The following is a 17,533-nucleotide window of genomic DNA, read 5'->3' as shown; positions in this document are numbered from 1 at the left end:
TTTCTTCCACATTACGCCTTTTGTCGTCATCAAGGGCTATACTGCAAAGCCAGAATGAATTATAGTACAAAGGGACTGACTTTTTTTTCCAAAGCATATTAGATTGATACATTGACCAGCATGTTTGACATGCAATGCTAATATCAATGGCTGCTAAGGTAACCGATGGTTAAAAGAAAATTTCAGACAATTTTGGAAGAGATGATTTACAGTCGGTCTTGAGTGATGTATGTGTTTAGAAATAATACCTTTGTTTTGCACAATTACACCTTTTCACTCAAAATTACACCTTTTTTCAGTCAACATTACACCTTTCTTCAGTAGGGGTTGGCAGCTCTGGAATATATACACTTTCTTCCATAGCAAAAACAAATTTTATAATAATAATAATAATAATAATAATAATAATAATAATAATAATAATAATAATAATAACAATAATAATAATAATAATAATAATAATAATAATAATAATAATAATAATAATAATAATATTAATAATAATAATAATAATAACAATAACAATAATAATAATAATAATAATAATAATAATAATAATAATAATAGTAATAACAATAATAATAATAAAATAATAATAATAATAATAATATAATAATAATAATAATAATAATAATGATAATAATAATGATAATAATAGTAATAACAATAATAATAATATAATTATAATAATAATAATAACAATAATAATAATAATAATAATAATAATAATAATAATAATAATAATAATAATAATAATAATAATGTACTTTATTCATCCAAAAAGGAAATTTTTGTACAATGTATAAAATGCCAGCAATGATACATACATAAACATAATATTATATGTAAATAAAATGGTAAAGTATAACTTGGTAACGGTTAAGTGTTATAATATTGTAAGCAGTAAGAATAAATACATAGTATAAATTACAAGGGACATTATTTATCTGAATCAATTTTCGGGGGGTGGGGGGTGTCGAATTCTTCCCAACATACGATGGGTCCTATTTTGAACAGTACATCATTATTATACGGAATCTATCTTGTTATGCATCTGAGTTTGGTACTGACATGGTATAACTATTTAATACGCCTATTGCATGGAGATTATTTATCAGATGTTCGGTTGCAATGCCTCCATTTCTGACGTTGTCGTCCAACCCGCAGTGGTTGCTGGTCATGTCATCAACCTGAGAATATAAATTGCAGAATATACGTTTCTTTATATATATATATATATTATATATATATATATATATATATATATATATATATATATATATATATATGCGATATAAACAACAGCAAGACTGAAGATACAGGACGAGACAATCCGCCTGTAAGGTGTAAGAATAATTTATGATGGTGGTGGAGATAGTAGGAGACGAAATAGTAGTAGTAGTAGTAGTAGTAGTAGTAGTAGTAGTAGTAGTAGTAGTAGTAGTAGTAGTAGTAGTAGTAGTAGTAGGTTGTTGTTGTTGTTGTAGTATAGTAGTAGTAGTAGTAGTAGCAGTAGTAGTAGTAGTAGTAGTAGTAGTAGTAGTAGTAGTAGTAGTAGTAGTTGTTGTTGTTGTTGTTGTTGTTGATGATGTTGTTGTTGTTGTTGTTGCTGTTGTTCTAAATGAAGTAAAAGTAGCAGTAGCAGCAGTAGAGTAGTTGTAGTAGTAGTAGTATTAGTAGTAGTAGTAGTAGTAGTAGTTGTTGTTGTTGTTGTAGAAGTAGTAGTAGAAGAAGTAGTAGTGGTGGTGGTGGTGGTGGTAGCAGTAGTAGTAATGGCGGTAGTAGTAATCATAATCATTATCAACATCTTCATCGTCTCTGTCATCATCTTCATTATAATCATCATTATCATGGCTTGTTGAAATAAATGACTTGATTGTAATATGATACATTATATTATGACAAAGAGAATATTGCAGTGACTAGGTGTCCTGTACTCGGTGACCGTCAACAAAGATAAAGAAAACAAAGTCACTTAACCTAAAGCAAATTTCTTCAGTTAAATATGCGGAAGAATATCGGGAAGGATTTATTACATTAAAAAATATCAACAGTTTACTATTTTATCATGATGTTTTTGGTTGTTGTAAAGGTGTTCGGACAATAAAATGCAGCGGAGCATTCTTTCACTTTTGTCGAGTAGTAAATTCAACAAGCATTTCAACTCGATTCTTTTGATCATTACGAGTTTGGAATTTTTCACACGGACATTATATGTGACTCATTGTTTAAAAATAATATTATCTGTTTTCCACTTTAAGATAAGCTACGATATGATGGATAAATAAAGTTCATCTTATCTTATCTTATATTATCTTAAAGTTGAAATGACTAGAAATGAAAAAGTTAGTTATGTCAATTTAGGAAATTGTACTCAAAATCTTTAATAAAACAAAAGAAACTCAATTCGTCTCATCGTTTGTTTGTTTTTGTTTTGTTTTGTTTTTTGTTTTTTGTTTTTTTTTTTGTTGTTTTTTTTGTGTTTGTTTGTTTGTTAGTTTGGTTTTTTTTAATTATGATTTTATTTTTAACATCAAAACCAACCCACATAGTACCAATTTGTAGTGGTAAGTTACATAAATTGTCTTTAAGAACTTCCCACAGGAATAAAGTTAAGTGGGTTTTGATCTAGACTGTGAGATGCCCATGTAGAGCGACTGATGACTGGATCATCAAAATTTCTCCATAACGAAGTTAGTTAAGACACATAGGGCAGAAATGCAAAATTGCTATGTTCTTATAATATCATTCCTGACAATTCCATAAATAAGTACCTTTAAGTAATTTCTCTGTCCTCGAATAGATTATTCTTTCGTGTTATAGCAACCAACGCCTGAACAATATCCACATGCTGCTTGCTTATGTTGTGTGTGTGGGGGGGGGGGGGGGGGGTAATGTTTTATCTAATGACATGACTTACTGCTTGAATGTAGGATTTGATCTGCTGTGCGTTGAGCTGCAAATTGTGACAAAATGACCACAGGAGACATTCGAGATACAACTGGACATCACTACAGCTGGAAAAGGTATTTTTGGGAGTGATGCTCTTACAATAACTCACTGGTTCACAGCTTTCTGTTGACAACGGCATGAATGCTGTAAGAATATATAAAAATAGGCTAAATTATAAGTGATGGCAATATGCAATGAAGAAGAAGAAGAAGAAGAAGAAAAAGAAGAAGAAAAAGAAGAACAACAACAACAATAACAACAACAACAACAACAACAACAACGACGACGACGACAACAACAACAACAACAACAACGACAACAACAACGACAATAACAACAACAACAAGACGAAGAAGAAGAGCAAAAGGATGAGGAGGAAGAGAAGTAGGAGGAGGAGGAGGAGGGGGGAGAAGAAGAAGAAGAGGACGACGACGAAGCGAAAGAAGATAGAAGAAAGAAAAAGAAGAAGAAAAGAAGAAGAAGAAGAAGAAGAGATGATGATGATGATGATGATGATGATGATGATGATGATGATGATGATGATGATGATGATGATGATGATGATGACGATGATGATGGTGATGATGATGATGATGATGACGATGATGATGGTGATGATGATGATAAAAACCGATGATCCTCGCGTCCGACATGGCTGTCATGAGGTCAAATCTAAACCGATGCAAAATGTCAAGCCCCAATCTCCCAATGACGCCCAAAGCACATTGTTTTTATTGTATTAAATTGCACAGGAAGCATAATCAAATAATCTCTCTCTCTCTCTCTCTCTCTCTCTCTCTCTCTCTCTCTCTCTCTCTCTATCTCTATCTATCTAACTCTCTCTCTATCTCTCTATATCTCTCTCACTCTCTCTCTCTATCTCTCTCTCTATCTCTCTATCTCTCTCACTCTCTCTCTATCTCTCTCACTCTCTCTCTATCTCTCTCACTCTCTCTCTCTCTATCTCTCTCTCTATCTCTCTCTCTATCTATCTCTCTCTCTATCTCTCTCTATCTCTCTATCTCTCTCTCTCTCTCTCTCTCTTTCTTTCTCTTTCTTTCTTTCTCTTTCTCTCTCTCCTATTTCAATTTAATATGTATTTGAATTTCGGCATCAAAATCAGACGTTGAGCCTTTCGCAAGGGTTGTTTGCACATATCATCTCCACACACATTGCCTCAGTCGTCTCGGTTGTGAAAAATTATCTGGCTATAGACAGCGGTGAATATTGCAAGAGTCTTAGTGAAAAATAATCCCTAACAGGCCACTTAACTCTCTCTCTCTCTCTCTCTCTCTCTCTCTCTCTCTCTCTCTCTCTCTCTCTCTCTCTCTCTCTCGCTACCCACCTACCTCTTTATCTATCTATCTATCTATCGATCGATCGATCGGGTTCAAACTATACGCTGGGTAATGAAATAAAACATTGCGGTTCGCCCTTAGCATGAAAAATACGTGGAAGTTCATAATCTAAATTTTCATGTTTATTTAGTTAATTATCATATTGATACTAACCGATGTGCACTTATTTGCAGGTCTGATAACCCAATCCCTTATGGTTCATTGTTGAAATGGAAATCTCAAAAAATGACGCAAAATGACGTCCATTACAACAATGTTAAACTAGCCCCATGCGTGGGTTCGGCTTTCAGACCTGCATGTATGTATGTACACATCGATACTAACTCTAAAATAAATGAAATGATAAAAAATGAATGTAAAAGCTTCAAAAAATAACAAAGTCAGTATGTTTCGGGATCAAAACCCTTCTTCGGTCAATGACAAAAACAGTAAAAACATTAAAACATCATATAATATCAGACAGACACGTTTAGTATTTTGATCTTTTTGAAGCTGTTATTTTCATTTTTGTTCAGTAATTAATCGTTATAGACATTATTCTTTTTTATAAAGGTCGATATTTTGAATTTACCCCTTACCTATAATTAACAAGACTGGGAGCAAATCCATTTTGAATATAATACAAAATATTTTAGTTACACATAGCCAAGCTATATACAAGTCATTTATTTTCCACGAATAATTCTATAACTGATAACCCGAGAAAGCCACAATTTTCACAAGTCCTTTCAAGAATTTATAATGTTTTTCCTTTTAAAGTTTCCAAAGGCATCGGCTGGCGTGTACGTATTTGAAGGTCTGATAACCAAAATGGTAATGGGCTCATTGTTGTAATGGAAATATTCTGAAAACGACGAAAAATATTGTCAATTACAACAATGTTAAATCGAGCCCATAATTGTGTTCGCTTATCAGACCTGCTAATATGTGCACGTCATCGGCAATTCAACTCAAATGTTAAAATAGTTGCAATCAGACAATAGGCTTTGTACTACGTAGGTAGTATGCAGGTCTGACATCTGAACGCAATTATGGGCCTAGTTTACCAATGTTTTAATGGACAATATTTTGCGTCATTTTTTGAGATTTCCACTACAACAATGAGCCCATAATTGGGTTATCAGACCCACATATATGTTCACGTCCGTTTTATACTACTTTGTATCTTGTTTGAACAACTTTTGGTTAAGCCAAGATACTTCCATGGCTCATAACAACTGAAAAGCCTTTGGGTTTGTTCGTTGGGAGGTGGGGGGAGGGGGGTTCCATAATACTACATAAAGGACTAAATAATGTGCTACAACAAATGATTTGCCTCACGATTAAAGTTCTACAATGGTGTCAGCATAATGCAATAAACTGTAGTACACAATAAATGTCGTTTGGCACGTTGGACATAAAAATAAGTATCACTTTCCTCGTAAAAGGGGTCTGTAATAAATCCATGAATTTGAAGCAGGACTGCCAGATGGCGAGAGTTCCTTACGGCCAAATACGACTTCAAAATGACCAAATTAAATAGAACATTACGTGGCCAAACACTACTAACAGTCTGACCCCCTCAACAAACTCAACAGTTTTGATAAGATAAATATATACTAGACTAGGAAAACAATTTATTGAGGAAAAGGTTGGAAAAAAAATTAATTAAAGTTAATAATATAAACACGCACGTAGCCATCTGGCAACCCTGATCAGAAGAAACATTAGCCAATGTAGTCGTATAAAACGGGGATACTTGTGCAAGACTGAGAATCATTGTAACCAGATCGATTTAAAAGGAAATGCCAATCGAAGCATAAAGAATGGCAAATATATTGGAAAAAAAAGCCAAACTAACCTTAGGATAATGTTATCTATGTTAATATGTATAGATAGTATGCGCTTGGCTAAGAAGCTCATAACATTGCCATCCGGAAGTGTGACGGACCAACACACAAAACTGTGTGTATCCATGAACGTTTATAGTCGGGTTAATACAGTTCAGTGAGCATTACTCATAAACGCGGATGGCAAAAAAACAATAACAAAGACCAGATTGACGTCATCTTCGAACTATCTATAGTTGACAATAGCAGTCCAATATTCATTGTTGCAACAATTGTTCCTTTTCTTATTCCATTCCTTAGAAAAGTAGTCCGGTGTAACCCTTTAACATTAAGTGTGAATTTTGTTTAAACCAAAACTTATCCTTGTTTATAACAAGAGACCTAGCCGCTTTTACCACCCTCTTACCAAGAGATCGGTTACCGTGGCGTGACTCGAACTACTTTGAAGCCATAACCACAGCGCTGTTACTACTCTCTTGATGAGAATGATTAGACCACAGCTATATATAGAATGCGCTTGGCCAAGGAGTTCACAACATTGCCACCCGGAATTATAACGGACCAAGACACAAACTCTGTGTAACCATGAACTTTTATAGTCTGGTTAATACAGTTTAGTGAGAACAACTCACAAACGCGGATGGCAAAAACAATAACAAAGACCTGAGTGACGTAATATTCGAACTATCTATAGATAGTATGAAGATGACATCACAATCTGGTCTTTGTTATTGTTTTTTGCCATCCGCGTTTATGAGTAATTCTCACTAAACTGTATTAACCAGACGATAAAAGTTCATGGTTACACAGAGTTTTGTGTGTTGGTCAGTTTTACTTCCGGATGGCAATGTTGTGAGCTTCTTAGCCAAGCGCATACTATCTATAACCAGATGAAGAAGTTATGATTGGAAAGAATAATTGTATGACCCACCGTCTCAAATCAGTGCTATGTAGCGATCGACGTCTACATATATGCAGGTCTGACATTCGAAAGCAATTATGGGCCTAGTTTAAGATTGTTGTAATGGACACTATTTTGTATTATTCTTTGAGATTCCCATAACAACGATGGGCCCATAATGCATTGGGTTATCAGACCTGCAAATAAGTGCAGGTTGGTAGCGATGGTTAAGATGCTTAAAGTTAAATTCATAGTAAAAAAAAAAAAAAAAAGATATGCGACTTAAGTTTTTATGGTTTGCTTTTTGTTTTGTTTTTGTTTTTGTTTTTTTTTTTTGTTTATTTTGTCTGTTTTGTTTTGTTTTGTTTTTGTTTTTGGGGTGGGGGTGGGTTTTTGTTTTATTTGTTTGGTTAATTGTTTTTTTTTTTATATTGTTATTGTTGTTGCATTTTTGTCTTTGTTTTCGTTTTGTTGGGGGTTTTTTGTTGTTGTTTTGTTTGGTGTTGTTTGTTGTTTTTGTTGTCGTTGTTGTATTGGGGTGTTTTGGTTTTTTCTTGTTGTTGTTTGTTTTTTCTAAAAAGAAGCTATATTTATTTAATCTACCCTAAAATGTCATACTTTTACTTATAGAGGAAATTTTCAGCATCGAATTCACCCCAGTTAGAAGCAGTGGGTCATAAAATATGCGTTGAGAAAAAAATGTCAAAAACAAAGGATGAAAAATTAACTCACTCAACCCTAACACCGACTATATTCTTAGTTTACCCGGGTTACCCATGCCTATTTACTACATTTTTCTGAGACAAATTATAGGCGTAGTATGAAAGCCAATGTTTTTAGATTTTACATGTTAATGGTAGTTGAATCAAACTATCATTTTAATACCTTTTTTTCCAATTTTGAAAAGTGGCAAAAATCTTGAGGATTGAGTCAGTTAAGGCTGAAAGAAAGCTACCAGACTGGTTTTCCAATATTGGCAAATAAATTCCAGCTAATACAAAAAAAAAAGACAAAATTTTAGTAGTGGGAATTAACCAGTTAACTGTCGTTCAGTGGAAAAACTCATATTTAAGAATTTGGCCTGAAAACTCGTCCTTCAAATATCGATCGATTTAAATGACCCTCATCTTGGAAAAAAAACTCTCAAACCTGGGACTTCGCGAAGTCCCAGTTTGAGAGTTTTTTCCAAGTTAGGGGTCATTTAAATCGATCGATTTTTGAAGGACGAGTTTTCTGGCCAAATTCTTAAATACGGATTTTTTCCACCGCACGACAGTTAACTGGTTAAAAACTGCATTGAAATCGATCGCCAGGGTTGTAAAGTTACGAGTATAATAGCCAGGTAACGATTGAGAAAGTAAGGAGGAGGAGGGGGGAGGGTTACGTTCTTTTACGATACTAAACATTGCAATTTCGTGTTTAACGATGTAGAATATTACAAGTGATCAGCAATAACGGGGGTTATTATAAATCCTGTTTGCATCATTCCTTGCTCTACGAGTTATTACCTTCGTAACACCCCGAGAGAAAGGTTGTCTGACCTCAAAGCTTCGGTTGTTTTCTTTAACTGTATAGATATAATACCACATCAAGGGCTCCTGTGAGGCAGCGTGGCTCAGCGATACGGTATTTGCTTCTTACCCAAAAGGTACCGAGTTCGACTACCCGCCTTGTTGTGTGGCCTTGAGCAAGTCACCTCGCCCTAGCTCACTTTGCGGCGCTGCATTGCGGCTGACGCCTGGGTTATTCCAGTCTTCCCTTGGAATAGACCCAAAAGACAAATTTCCCCTTGGGGATGAATAAAGGGAATTTTAATTTTTTATTTAATTATCGAGTGCTATTTTTTCTGAGAATACATTTTATAATGGAGCTGAGTTCATAGCGCAGTAATAAATTCGAGATAAGTCTGTCCATATGTCTAATCTGACCCAAAGACCACCTAAAGTCTCACACAGTCACAGTTTCTACTAGATTGTATTTTTTACGCCCTTTCGCAACAGCATCACAAGATACCCTCGCCTAGGCATTCCATGATGGAATATAGATAATCCATCAAACAGGATGTCTGATGTCAACAGGAATCACCCATGTTGTCCAAATGGGCAAATTGGGGGGGGGGGGGGGGAATGTTAAAATCTTGCCGAAGAAAAAAAAGGAAAGTGTCTTAAGCGGGGCTCGAACCCGGTACCTTCCGGATCACATTGCAATACCTTGACCACTCGGCCTCCGACTAGAGTGTGTAATATATATATATATATATATATATATATATATTTATATATATATATTATATATATATATAATATATATATATATATATATATATATATATATAATTATATATATGTAAATACCTTTTTAAAAAGAAAAACAATTCTGATAATAGAGAGATGATTTATATGAAAATTATTTCTCAGTTGTCTTCCCGGTTAAAAACAAGATTTTTTCGTTCATCAATAAGGACACAAACCACATGGACAGTTTAATAATGTAGTTGAATAAATGCAAGATAATCAGCAAGTGATCTCCCAACTTCACAAGGAAAGGCAATGGCCTTACCAGTCTAAATGGTTTCAAACAAACAGAAAACGGACAAAACCACATGGAAAGTTTGTTTTCAGAAATGTTAAGGCGCTCGATCTATTTATGTAATTTCAGCGCCAGTATGTTTGTTATTTTGGGGTTTTACGGCTGGGATAGATGGCATATATACCGCCGATATGCTCACACCTGGGCCCTGGGTTTACGGGCCTGGTTGGTGGAGACGATGTTTGACGTCCTTGCTCATGTGTGGAAGCATGCTAAGATAGTTGCCATTCAGAATCCAGACAAAGAGGCGAAGGAGATAGACGGAAACAGACCCATATCTATACTTAGCTGCTTGGACAAACTTATGGAGCGTGAGTTACTGAATCGATGGAGACTTGTCCTAGACGCAATTCTGTCACCTAAGGAGGCACAGATGTACAACGGAACAGGTCATTGCCCTAATCAAATATACTTGGGCTTTGAATGGATAATAACGTAAACGATAATGATAGACTATAGGCGGCCTATTGTATTGATCAGGTCGCAAAGAGCTTATGCTTAAACTTGAGAAGGTCAGAAGATGCAGAAAGACCATGAAGCTGTTCTCTTCTTCTATAATACAATTTTCTACGTCACCCTAGGAGATGTTACGAGTCATGAAATGTGGAATGGTGTTCCTCCGCGATCTGTTCTGGGAACCATTGTCTTTTAATGTTTACATTCACAACATGCCTGATATTTACTCCCTGAGGCTGCGTTACATGGACAATTGAGTCCTCACTTAACAGAACAGCAACTGAAACCGCTTTGAGAGCGTACTTAGCAAGGACGTGACCAACCAATAAGATCTACTCTGACAAGTGGTACCTAAAGACGAACACCACAAAACCGTAGCTGCAGTGTTCTGTCTACATAGCGGCTGGATCCCTGGAAACTGAGCATCAAAGTCAGGGATCAGTTACTCCCATATGAAATGTATTGGAAGTACATGACATTCATGCTGGACAGAGCCTCAACTCATCGGGTTCATCATGAGGAGGTTGTCTGGAAGATAGAGAAATGCAACAGTCTTCTGAGGAAGTTGCCAGGAACAACTTGGGGTGTCGACCAGGTACCTCTAAGGACCTTCGTCCCGGTAGTCTTCTATTCCGTCGCGGAGTATTGCGCTCCAATGTGGGGTAGAAACAGGATTGTTAATGAGGTAGATGCAAAACTTTGCAAGTCCATGCACATAGTGTCGGGAGCACTGGCAACAACACTCAAAGAAGGGGGCCCGATAATGGCATTAACCCCCCCCCCCCCCCCCCCAACCCCGCATCCGATGTCCAACGGGAGACAATTACCCGACGCTGGCTTGATAAAATAGAGAGAATTATCGTGCAGCCTCTATCAGGCGCATAATGGATGGAGCCCCAAGTACGAGCCGAAACAGGCCCCCGGCAACCATTGCCCTTAGTTTTCTTCATTCCTGACGGGCTGCATATACAAACTGGAAGTCGACCTGGAAAATGCGGTATCTCGTGGGAGCGGAAACGTAGTCTGGGGATAAGCCAGCAAGAAGATGCATTCTGTGGCTGCAAGCTATGATCTAGATCCTGTCTGACGGCAATCACGCTTCTTTAGTGAGGAGCTTTCCACCTCCCACGTGTACACGTTGTGGCAAAGAAAAAAGAACCTGAAACCACAGAGCATCTGATTGAACGTTGCCTTGTGATGCGGCTGCGGGAGGGTTCGCGACTAATACGGTAACGATTCGCTGCCTGAATAGACTGTCATAAATTGTAGTGTGATACCAGAAGCTGCTGCAATAGGGACGGACAAAAAATAGCTATTGGGAAAAGAAGACCTTACCAGTAGCCCCCCCCCCCCCCCCCCCCAGTCCCACGAACACACGCAAAAAAGTATATAATACTGGAAGAATCGACAGAACAAACCCTGTGGTTTAGACCTGCTAACAAGTGTCCGTGATAAAAAGAGAAGAGGGAAAGACCAACTAGAACATAGATTAGAAGTAGGTTAAGGTTCACTTAAGTGGTTTTACGGCGACGCTTTTTGATAGTCTCACCTATACGGAAACACAAGATCCCGCGAAGAGCGATACACTCGTGACCGTATGCTTACAAATTATATCAAGGCTATAAAATATGATAATCCATAAGAGAAAGATGCTTTTTTTTAAGGAGGGGGGGGGGGGCTCCCACAAACGGAAACCCTACATTTCCCTCTAGTCTAATGCTGCCAAGCCAAGCAAGTAATCTCATTCCAGAACAAGGCAGAAAAATACGTGGAGAAAGAAATCAGATATAGGAGGATAGAAGACACCACAAGAGTGATCTTGCCGGCTCATTATGGGGAGGTTAAAAGATCCCAATCTAAAGTAGAACACGATACCACATGCAATGGACGTGTTGGAATAGGTTTTGTGAGTCGGTGTGGACCAAATAGGTTGTGAGTCGGTGTGGACCAAATAGGTTTTGTGATTCGGTGTGGACCAAATAGGTTGTGATTCGGTGTGGACCAAATAGGTTGTGATTCGGTGTGGACCAAATAGGTTTTGTGATTCGGTGTGGACCAAATAAGTTGTGATTCGGTGTGGACCAAATAGGTTTTGTGATTCGGTGTGGACCAAATAGGTTTTGTGATTCGGTGTGGACCAAATAGGTTTTGTGAGTCGGTGTGGACCAAATAGGTTTTGTGATTCGGTGTGGACCAAATAGGTTGTGATTCGGTGTGGACCAAATAGGTTGTGATTCGGTGTGGACCAAATAGGTTGTGATTCGGTGTGGACCGAATAGGTTTTGTGAGTCGGTGTGGACCAAATAGGTTGTGATTCGGTGTGGACCAAATAGGTTGTGATTCGGTGTGGACCAAATAGGTTTTGTGAGTCGGTGTGGACCAAATAGGTTGTGATTCGGTGTGGACCAAATAGGTTGTGAGTCGGTGTGGACCAAATAGGTTGTGATTCGGTGTGGACCAAATAGGTTGTGATTCGGTGTGGACCAAATAGGTTGTGAGTCGGTGTGGACCAAATAGGTTGTGAGTCGGTGTGGACCAAATAGGTGGTGAGTCGGTGTGGACCAAATAGGTTGTGAGTCGGTGTGGACCAATGTAGAACACAATAGCCCCCAGGAGAAAATCAAACGCCCCCTCCGCCCCCCCCCCCCTTCCCCCCATCCGCATTGAAAATCTGGATGCAGAAATCTTTAAATAGAAAGACACAGTGTTGATTTTTCCACCTTAAATAAAGCATTCACGATCAATTAATTATCACATGAAAACCAGATAAATCTATACCCATCAGGAGCAGAAGTTTTAACATTATTATATTGCAAATAGAAATATCTATGTCATGAACATAAAATTGTATTTCATGGTTTTTTGGGGTTGTTGTTTTTTTGTTTTGTTTTTTTTTTTTTGTTTTGTTTTTTTTTGGGTTGCTTCTTTTTTTTGGGGGGGGGGGGGGGGGGGGCATTTCGGAGAAAATCAATGCGTCTGGTGAAATATGAACGTTTATTTGGTGAATCCACGGATTCTTTGTTTTGTTTTGGAGTTGATGTTTTTTGTTTTATTTTGTTTTTTTCTTTGTTCTTGGTTGTTTTTTTTTGAGGGGGGGGGGGGGGGTAGTGTTGGGCTGTTTGTTTTTTGTTGTTTTTTTTTGTTGTTTTTTTTTTTTTTTCGTTATGTTGTTGTTTTTTGGGGGGGGTTTTTTTTTTTGGGGGAGGAGGTTTGTTATGTTTTTGTTGTTTTTTTTTCATTTCCGTTTATTGTTGGTTTGTCCGGGGTTTTTTATTTGTTTGTTTTGTTTTGTTTTGTTTTGTTTTTGTTTGTTATTTTGGGGGAGTTTTTTGTTCTTGTTTATTTTTTTGTGCTGTTTGGGGAGGTTCTTTTGTGGGGTTTTTTTCCAATTTGTTTGGTTTTTTTTTTTTTTTTTGTTTTTTTTGTATTTTTTTTTGTTTGTGTTTTTGTTTTTTTTGTCTTGTTTGGTTTTTTTTTTTTGTTTTGGGGGGGGGGCGGAGGGGGGGGGGGGCTAATGGCCTTACTCTTTTATGTAAGTAAATCTAAAGCAACGTAAATGTATTGCTACCAAGTGGAAATCTTTGTAAATCAAATGGCAACAATCAACATTCATCTGTCACGTGGTCTATTGTGTGAGAGTCCAACAGATAACGGGATTTGAACCAGTTCATTCCAATGGCAATCGAACCTCTAGTTCAGCCCTAGTAACTTTAATTTTCGACAAGGTCAATTGCGCTTCTTGAATTTATCTGGTAGTGCGGCTATGTGGTATGACACTTGCTTTCGGATCGGAAGATCCTGGGTTCGAACCTCGCTCGGCGCATAGTTGAGTCCTTGGAAAACTCGTTACACACATTCTCTAATCGTAATCAGACCTGCTCGTTAAGAGCGTTGTCTTTGTCGGAAAAAAAAATTGAAATATCGCCGAACAGGCGTCATGTCTCGTTCTACATGTTACGTGTTGCTGTTGGACAGGGACCCATTGTAAAGCGCTTTGAGCACGCTTAGTGTATAGTGCGCTATATAAATGCTCTAGCTCTAGTTTTAGTGACCTTTTTCTTTTTCATTATTATTTATATTACCTTCACGCCCACAGATTCTGTCCTGAAATAATAGTAGTAACCATGCCTTATGGATTAATCTTAACCAATCATTCATTAGAACCCTGTCGTGAATAAAAAGATCCATCCACAGCAATGATGGGTCCACATGATACAAAAATAGAATCGCTGCATGAATAGAATGAATGAGTGGCGGGGAGGGTTCGTTTCCCTTCGTGATCACACCTAATTTCCTCAAGCTCTCTCGACTAAATTGGCGTAGTACTCGTTAATCACTTGTCTATGGGGCATGGGACGCCATCTTCAATCACTTGATAGGCCATCACTTCCGGTCTATCCAGATCACGATTTCCTGTTTTTTACGTCGAGAATGTTCTATTTAATTCTAGCTGTAATAAGTTTGGAAATGTTTGTCTTCGCAAGTCACATTAGTTTGTTTTACTGCTTCCGATATAATATTTCAATCCTATGCGTGTATCCTTCCTTATCGTGGTAAATTCATGTCCACAATAAATAAATGGCTCAATGAATTCATAGCACATGACAGTTAGTACCATATTATTATTATTATTATGCATAACAATTGTACATTTCCTATCTAATCGCGGGAATGAGAAGGCTACACCAACAGGAATCGACTTATGAAAAAGTGGCTGGCTGCATAGGAAATGAATGAGTTTTCTCATGAGAAATGAGAAATTATCTTGCAACCAAAATTCCTTTTAATAAGGTTGCAAATAGTTTTGTGTATTGGTCCGTTATACTTCCGGATGGCAATGTTGTGAGTTTCTAAGCCCACTATCTATATGAAATGGCGACTACCGACGTGTACTTATTTGCATTTACTTTGTTTTGTATCTTTTATAAGAGTTATTTTTACTCTCTTTATTTTACTAAACATTTTATTGACTCAATGGGAGCGATCTATATTCATGTTTTCGTCCAACCGAGTCATCAATCACATGATTTGTTGCTGTCCAACGATTGGATATTTCTTAACACGTGTAAACACGCAGCTTTATTTATGAAACGTGTAAATATACCCATGTGTCAAGCTGAACAAAATGACCAATCGTGATGTAAGATATTTCAAAAGCTGTGAATACTTTTCACTATGTGGGTCATTATGAACACGCTTTGCAAGGTGACCAATGACCTCGAGCACATGGAAATCGAATATAGATCGTGCCCATTAGGCACCTCTAGATTTTACTTATTTGCATGGAGACCTGGAGGAGGGCCATCGAAAGAGAAATGAAAGCTAGTGGTTGATCTTGGGGACAGATGACAAAAATGAGCTCCAACCGAGAAAGTTGGCGTTCCACCGTGTCAGCCTTATGTGCCGACCAAGCATCAAGATGATAAGTAAGTAAGTTATCGTATCGGATATCTAATCTGACAGCCTAGTGAATAACATCAAAAAGAGTGTCGATGGTGTGAATTTGAGAATAATATTCACCTGTATGCCGCCAAAACTACATATGTGTAACCTTAAACGCCCACATAATCTTTTTGGGGGGATTGAATGAGAGATAATCACCCAACTGGCGGTGTAAAAACAATAACAAAATGTTGAGTGACGTTATCTTCCCTCATTTTATACATGATGGATCTGAGAAGCTGAGAAGAATGAAAAGAGAAATTTCGAGGGATTGATGCTATGCGTTTATGGTAAAATACTAACAACACATTTCAGGCACATAAAACGTACCAACACACAAAATAATGTATAACGTTTAATGTTTATAGATAGAACGAACTTGACGTCACTCACATCTTTGTTATAGTTTTTATCCAGCGTTTTTTATAATTAGTTCTCACTAAATTTAGCAATCAGACTATAAACGTTCAAGGTTACACATGGTTTTGTGTGTTGGTACATTATGTCGGGGTGGTGAATGTTATGAGCTCTTTGGATAAATACAATGTGCATCAATAGTCTGATTTGTCTTTGAGAATGTATTCTGTAATTATACATAACAATACGTTAACTAATGTGTCTGTAACTTCTTGGGTTTTGTTTTCTATTGCCCTTGATAAATGACTATAAATGACCTTGATAAATGACTATAAATGACCTTGATAAATGATGGAAACGTTGGTAAAATTCCAGTCTTCTAAAATTTTACTTAGCGATAGAAATTTGTTAAATAAGATAGATAGGGGACGGGATGGGCTATTCATGTTGGAATTTCCCAGATTATACGCGGATAAAGATCCCCCAGACCAATGCATTTTGTTACATCAGGTGTTACTAAATTTCAATATAAATATAACATACGAATTGAAATGCTCTCTCTCTCTCTCTCTCTCTCTCTCTCTCTCTCTCTCTCTCTCTCTCTCTCTCTCTCTCTCTCTCTCTCTCTCTCTCTCTCTCTCTCTCTCTCTCTCTCTCTCTCTCTCTCTCTCTCTCTCTCTCTACCAGGCGGTAGGTGTCGTATCAATTAAATCCCAGGTCTAGTTTCCTCTGATGCTGCGATAGATATATACAGTATTTTTTGTTTTCATCTCATCATTATTGATACAGGTGCCCGCCCTTCACATTGTCTGAATTTATATTCAACCCAATACCAAAGCTTATTAATGTGTGTATCTTTACCGCGGAGTCCGCTTAAAATAAACTCCAGGGACCATTAAAAAAAATAAAAAGTTTAAGCAAGGGATAGCATACCCATTATCAAGGGAAACGACCTTTCGTTACAAAATGGGTGATTGGTAAAAGTTCAGTAGCCTCCCTTGTTAAAAGAAAAAATGGTCGCGAAACTCGGCTTTTTATCAATGATGCGGGAAGTCTTGTGTCATTTGGTAGCCTTCCTTTCTTTTTCTTTTTTTTGTGGGGGGGGGGGGGGGCTGGTAGAGGAGGACGGTTGACGTATGGAGTTGGACAAAGGAAACCAAAGTGGCAGAAAAAGAATTTATTTTGAATGGACCAAGACAGTTTCGTTTTTTTTTTTTAATCTGGCTTTGATTATTTGGCTTAAATAATACGGGAAAAATCAGGCCTGATGGATTTTTTTTTTTTAATCAAGAATTTATCTTAAGTGAGTTTATTCCATTTTGACTCCACTGTATATGTTTATATGTTCGTCAAAGAGTGCATAGCTTAAAATTGTTCACTCTTTGAAAACATGATGAGAGTTGATAGAGCTAGCCTCGCTATGATCCCATTCTACTGGAAAGCAATTTCTTTTTAATGGCTAGATAGCTCAGTGATTAGTGCATCCATTTGCCAACGCCCCCCTCTCTCTCTCTCTCTCTCTGTCTCTCTCTCTCTCTCTCTATCTATCTATCTATCTATCTATCTATCAGCACATATGGCTGTGTCAATTGTATCTATGGTTTACCGAACAGACACTTCAATATATTTATTCTCAGATTTTATCTGGT

At 37.1% G+C, this 17,533-nt stretch overlaps 1 protein-coding gene across 3 annotated transcripts; it reads right to left on the bottom strand.

Moving 5' to 3' along the window:
* Positions 1-819: 819 nt before the first annotated feature.
* LOC144969487 (uncharacterized) lies at positions 820-14,439 on the bottom strand. 3 transcript variants are annotated; one of them, XM_078908615.1, is made up of 4 exons: positions 5,441-5,506; positions 4,889-5,108; positions 2,921-3,096; positions 820-1,190 (listed from the first exon to the last, which is right to left on the bottom strand). In XM_078908615.1, the coding sequence occupies exons 2-4, from the start codon at positions 4,917-4,919 to the stop codon at positions 1,047-1,049; spliced, it is 351 nt and encodes a 116-aa protein (XP_078764741.1). In that variant the 5' UTR covers positions 4,920-5,108; positions 5,441-5,506; the 3' UTR covers positions 820-1,046. The 3 variants fall into 3 exon arrangements, with proteins under 3 accessions (XP_078764741.1, XP_078764739.1, XP_078764740.1); XM_078908613.1 differs by lacking the exons at positions 4,889-5,108; positions 5,441-5,506 and adding an exon at positions 14,168-14,439; XM_078908614.1 differs by lacking the exon at positions 5,441-5,506 and having other exon boundaries at positions 4,889-5,387.
* Between the last annotated feature and the right edge of the window lie 3,094 nt (positions 14,440-17,533).

The sequence above is a fragment of the Berghia stephanieae genome, chromosome 3, assembly GCF_034508935.2.
Source record: "Berghia stephanieae isolate SIO BIC M18660-M18661 chromosome 3, UCSD_Bste_1.3, whole genome shotgun sequence".
Taxonomy (NCBI): Eukaryota; Metazoa; Mollusca; class Gastropoda; order Nudibranchia; family Aeolidiidae; genus Berghia; species Berghia stephanieae.
This window is presented reverse-complemented; position numbering and strand designations above follow the sequence as displayed.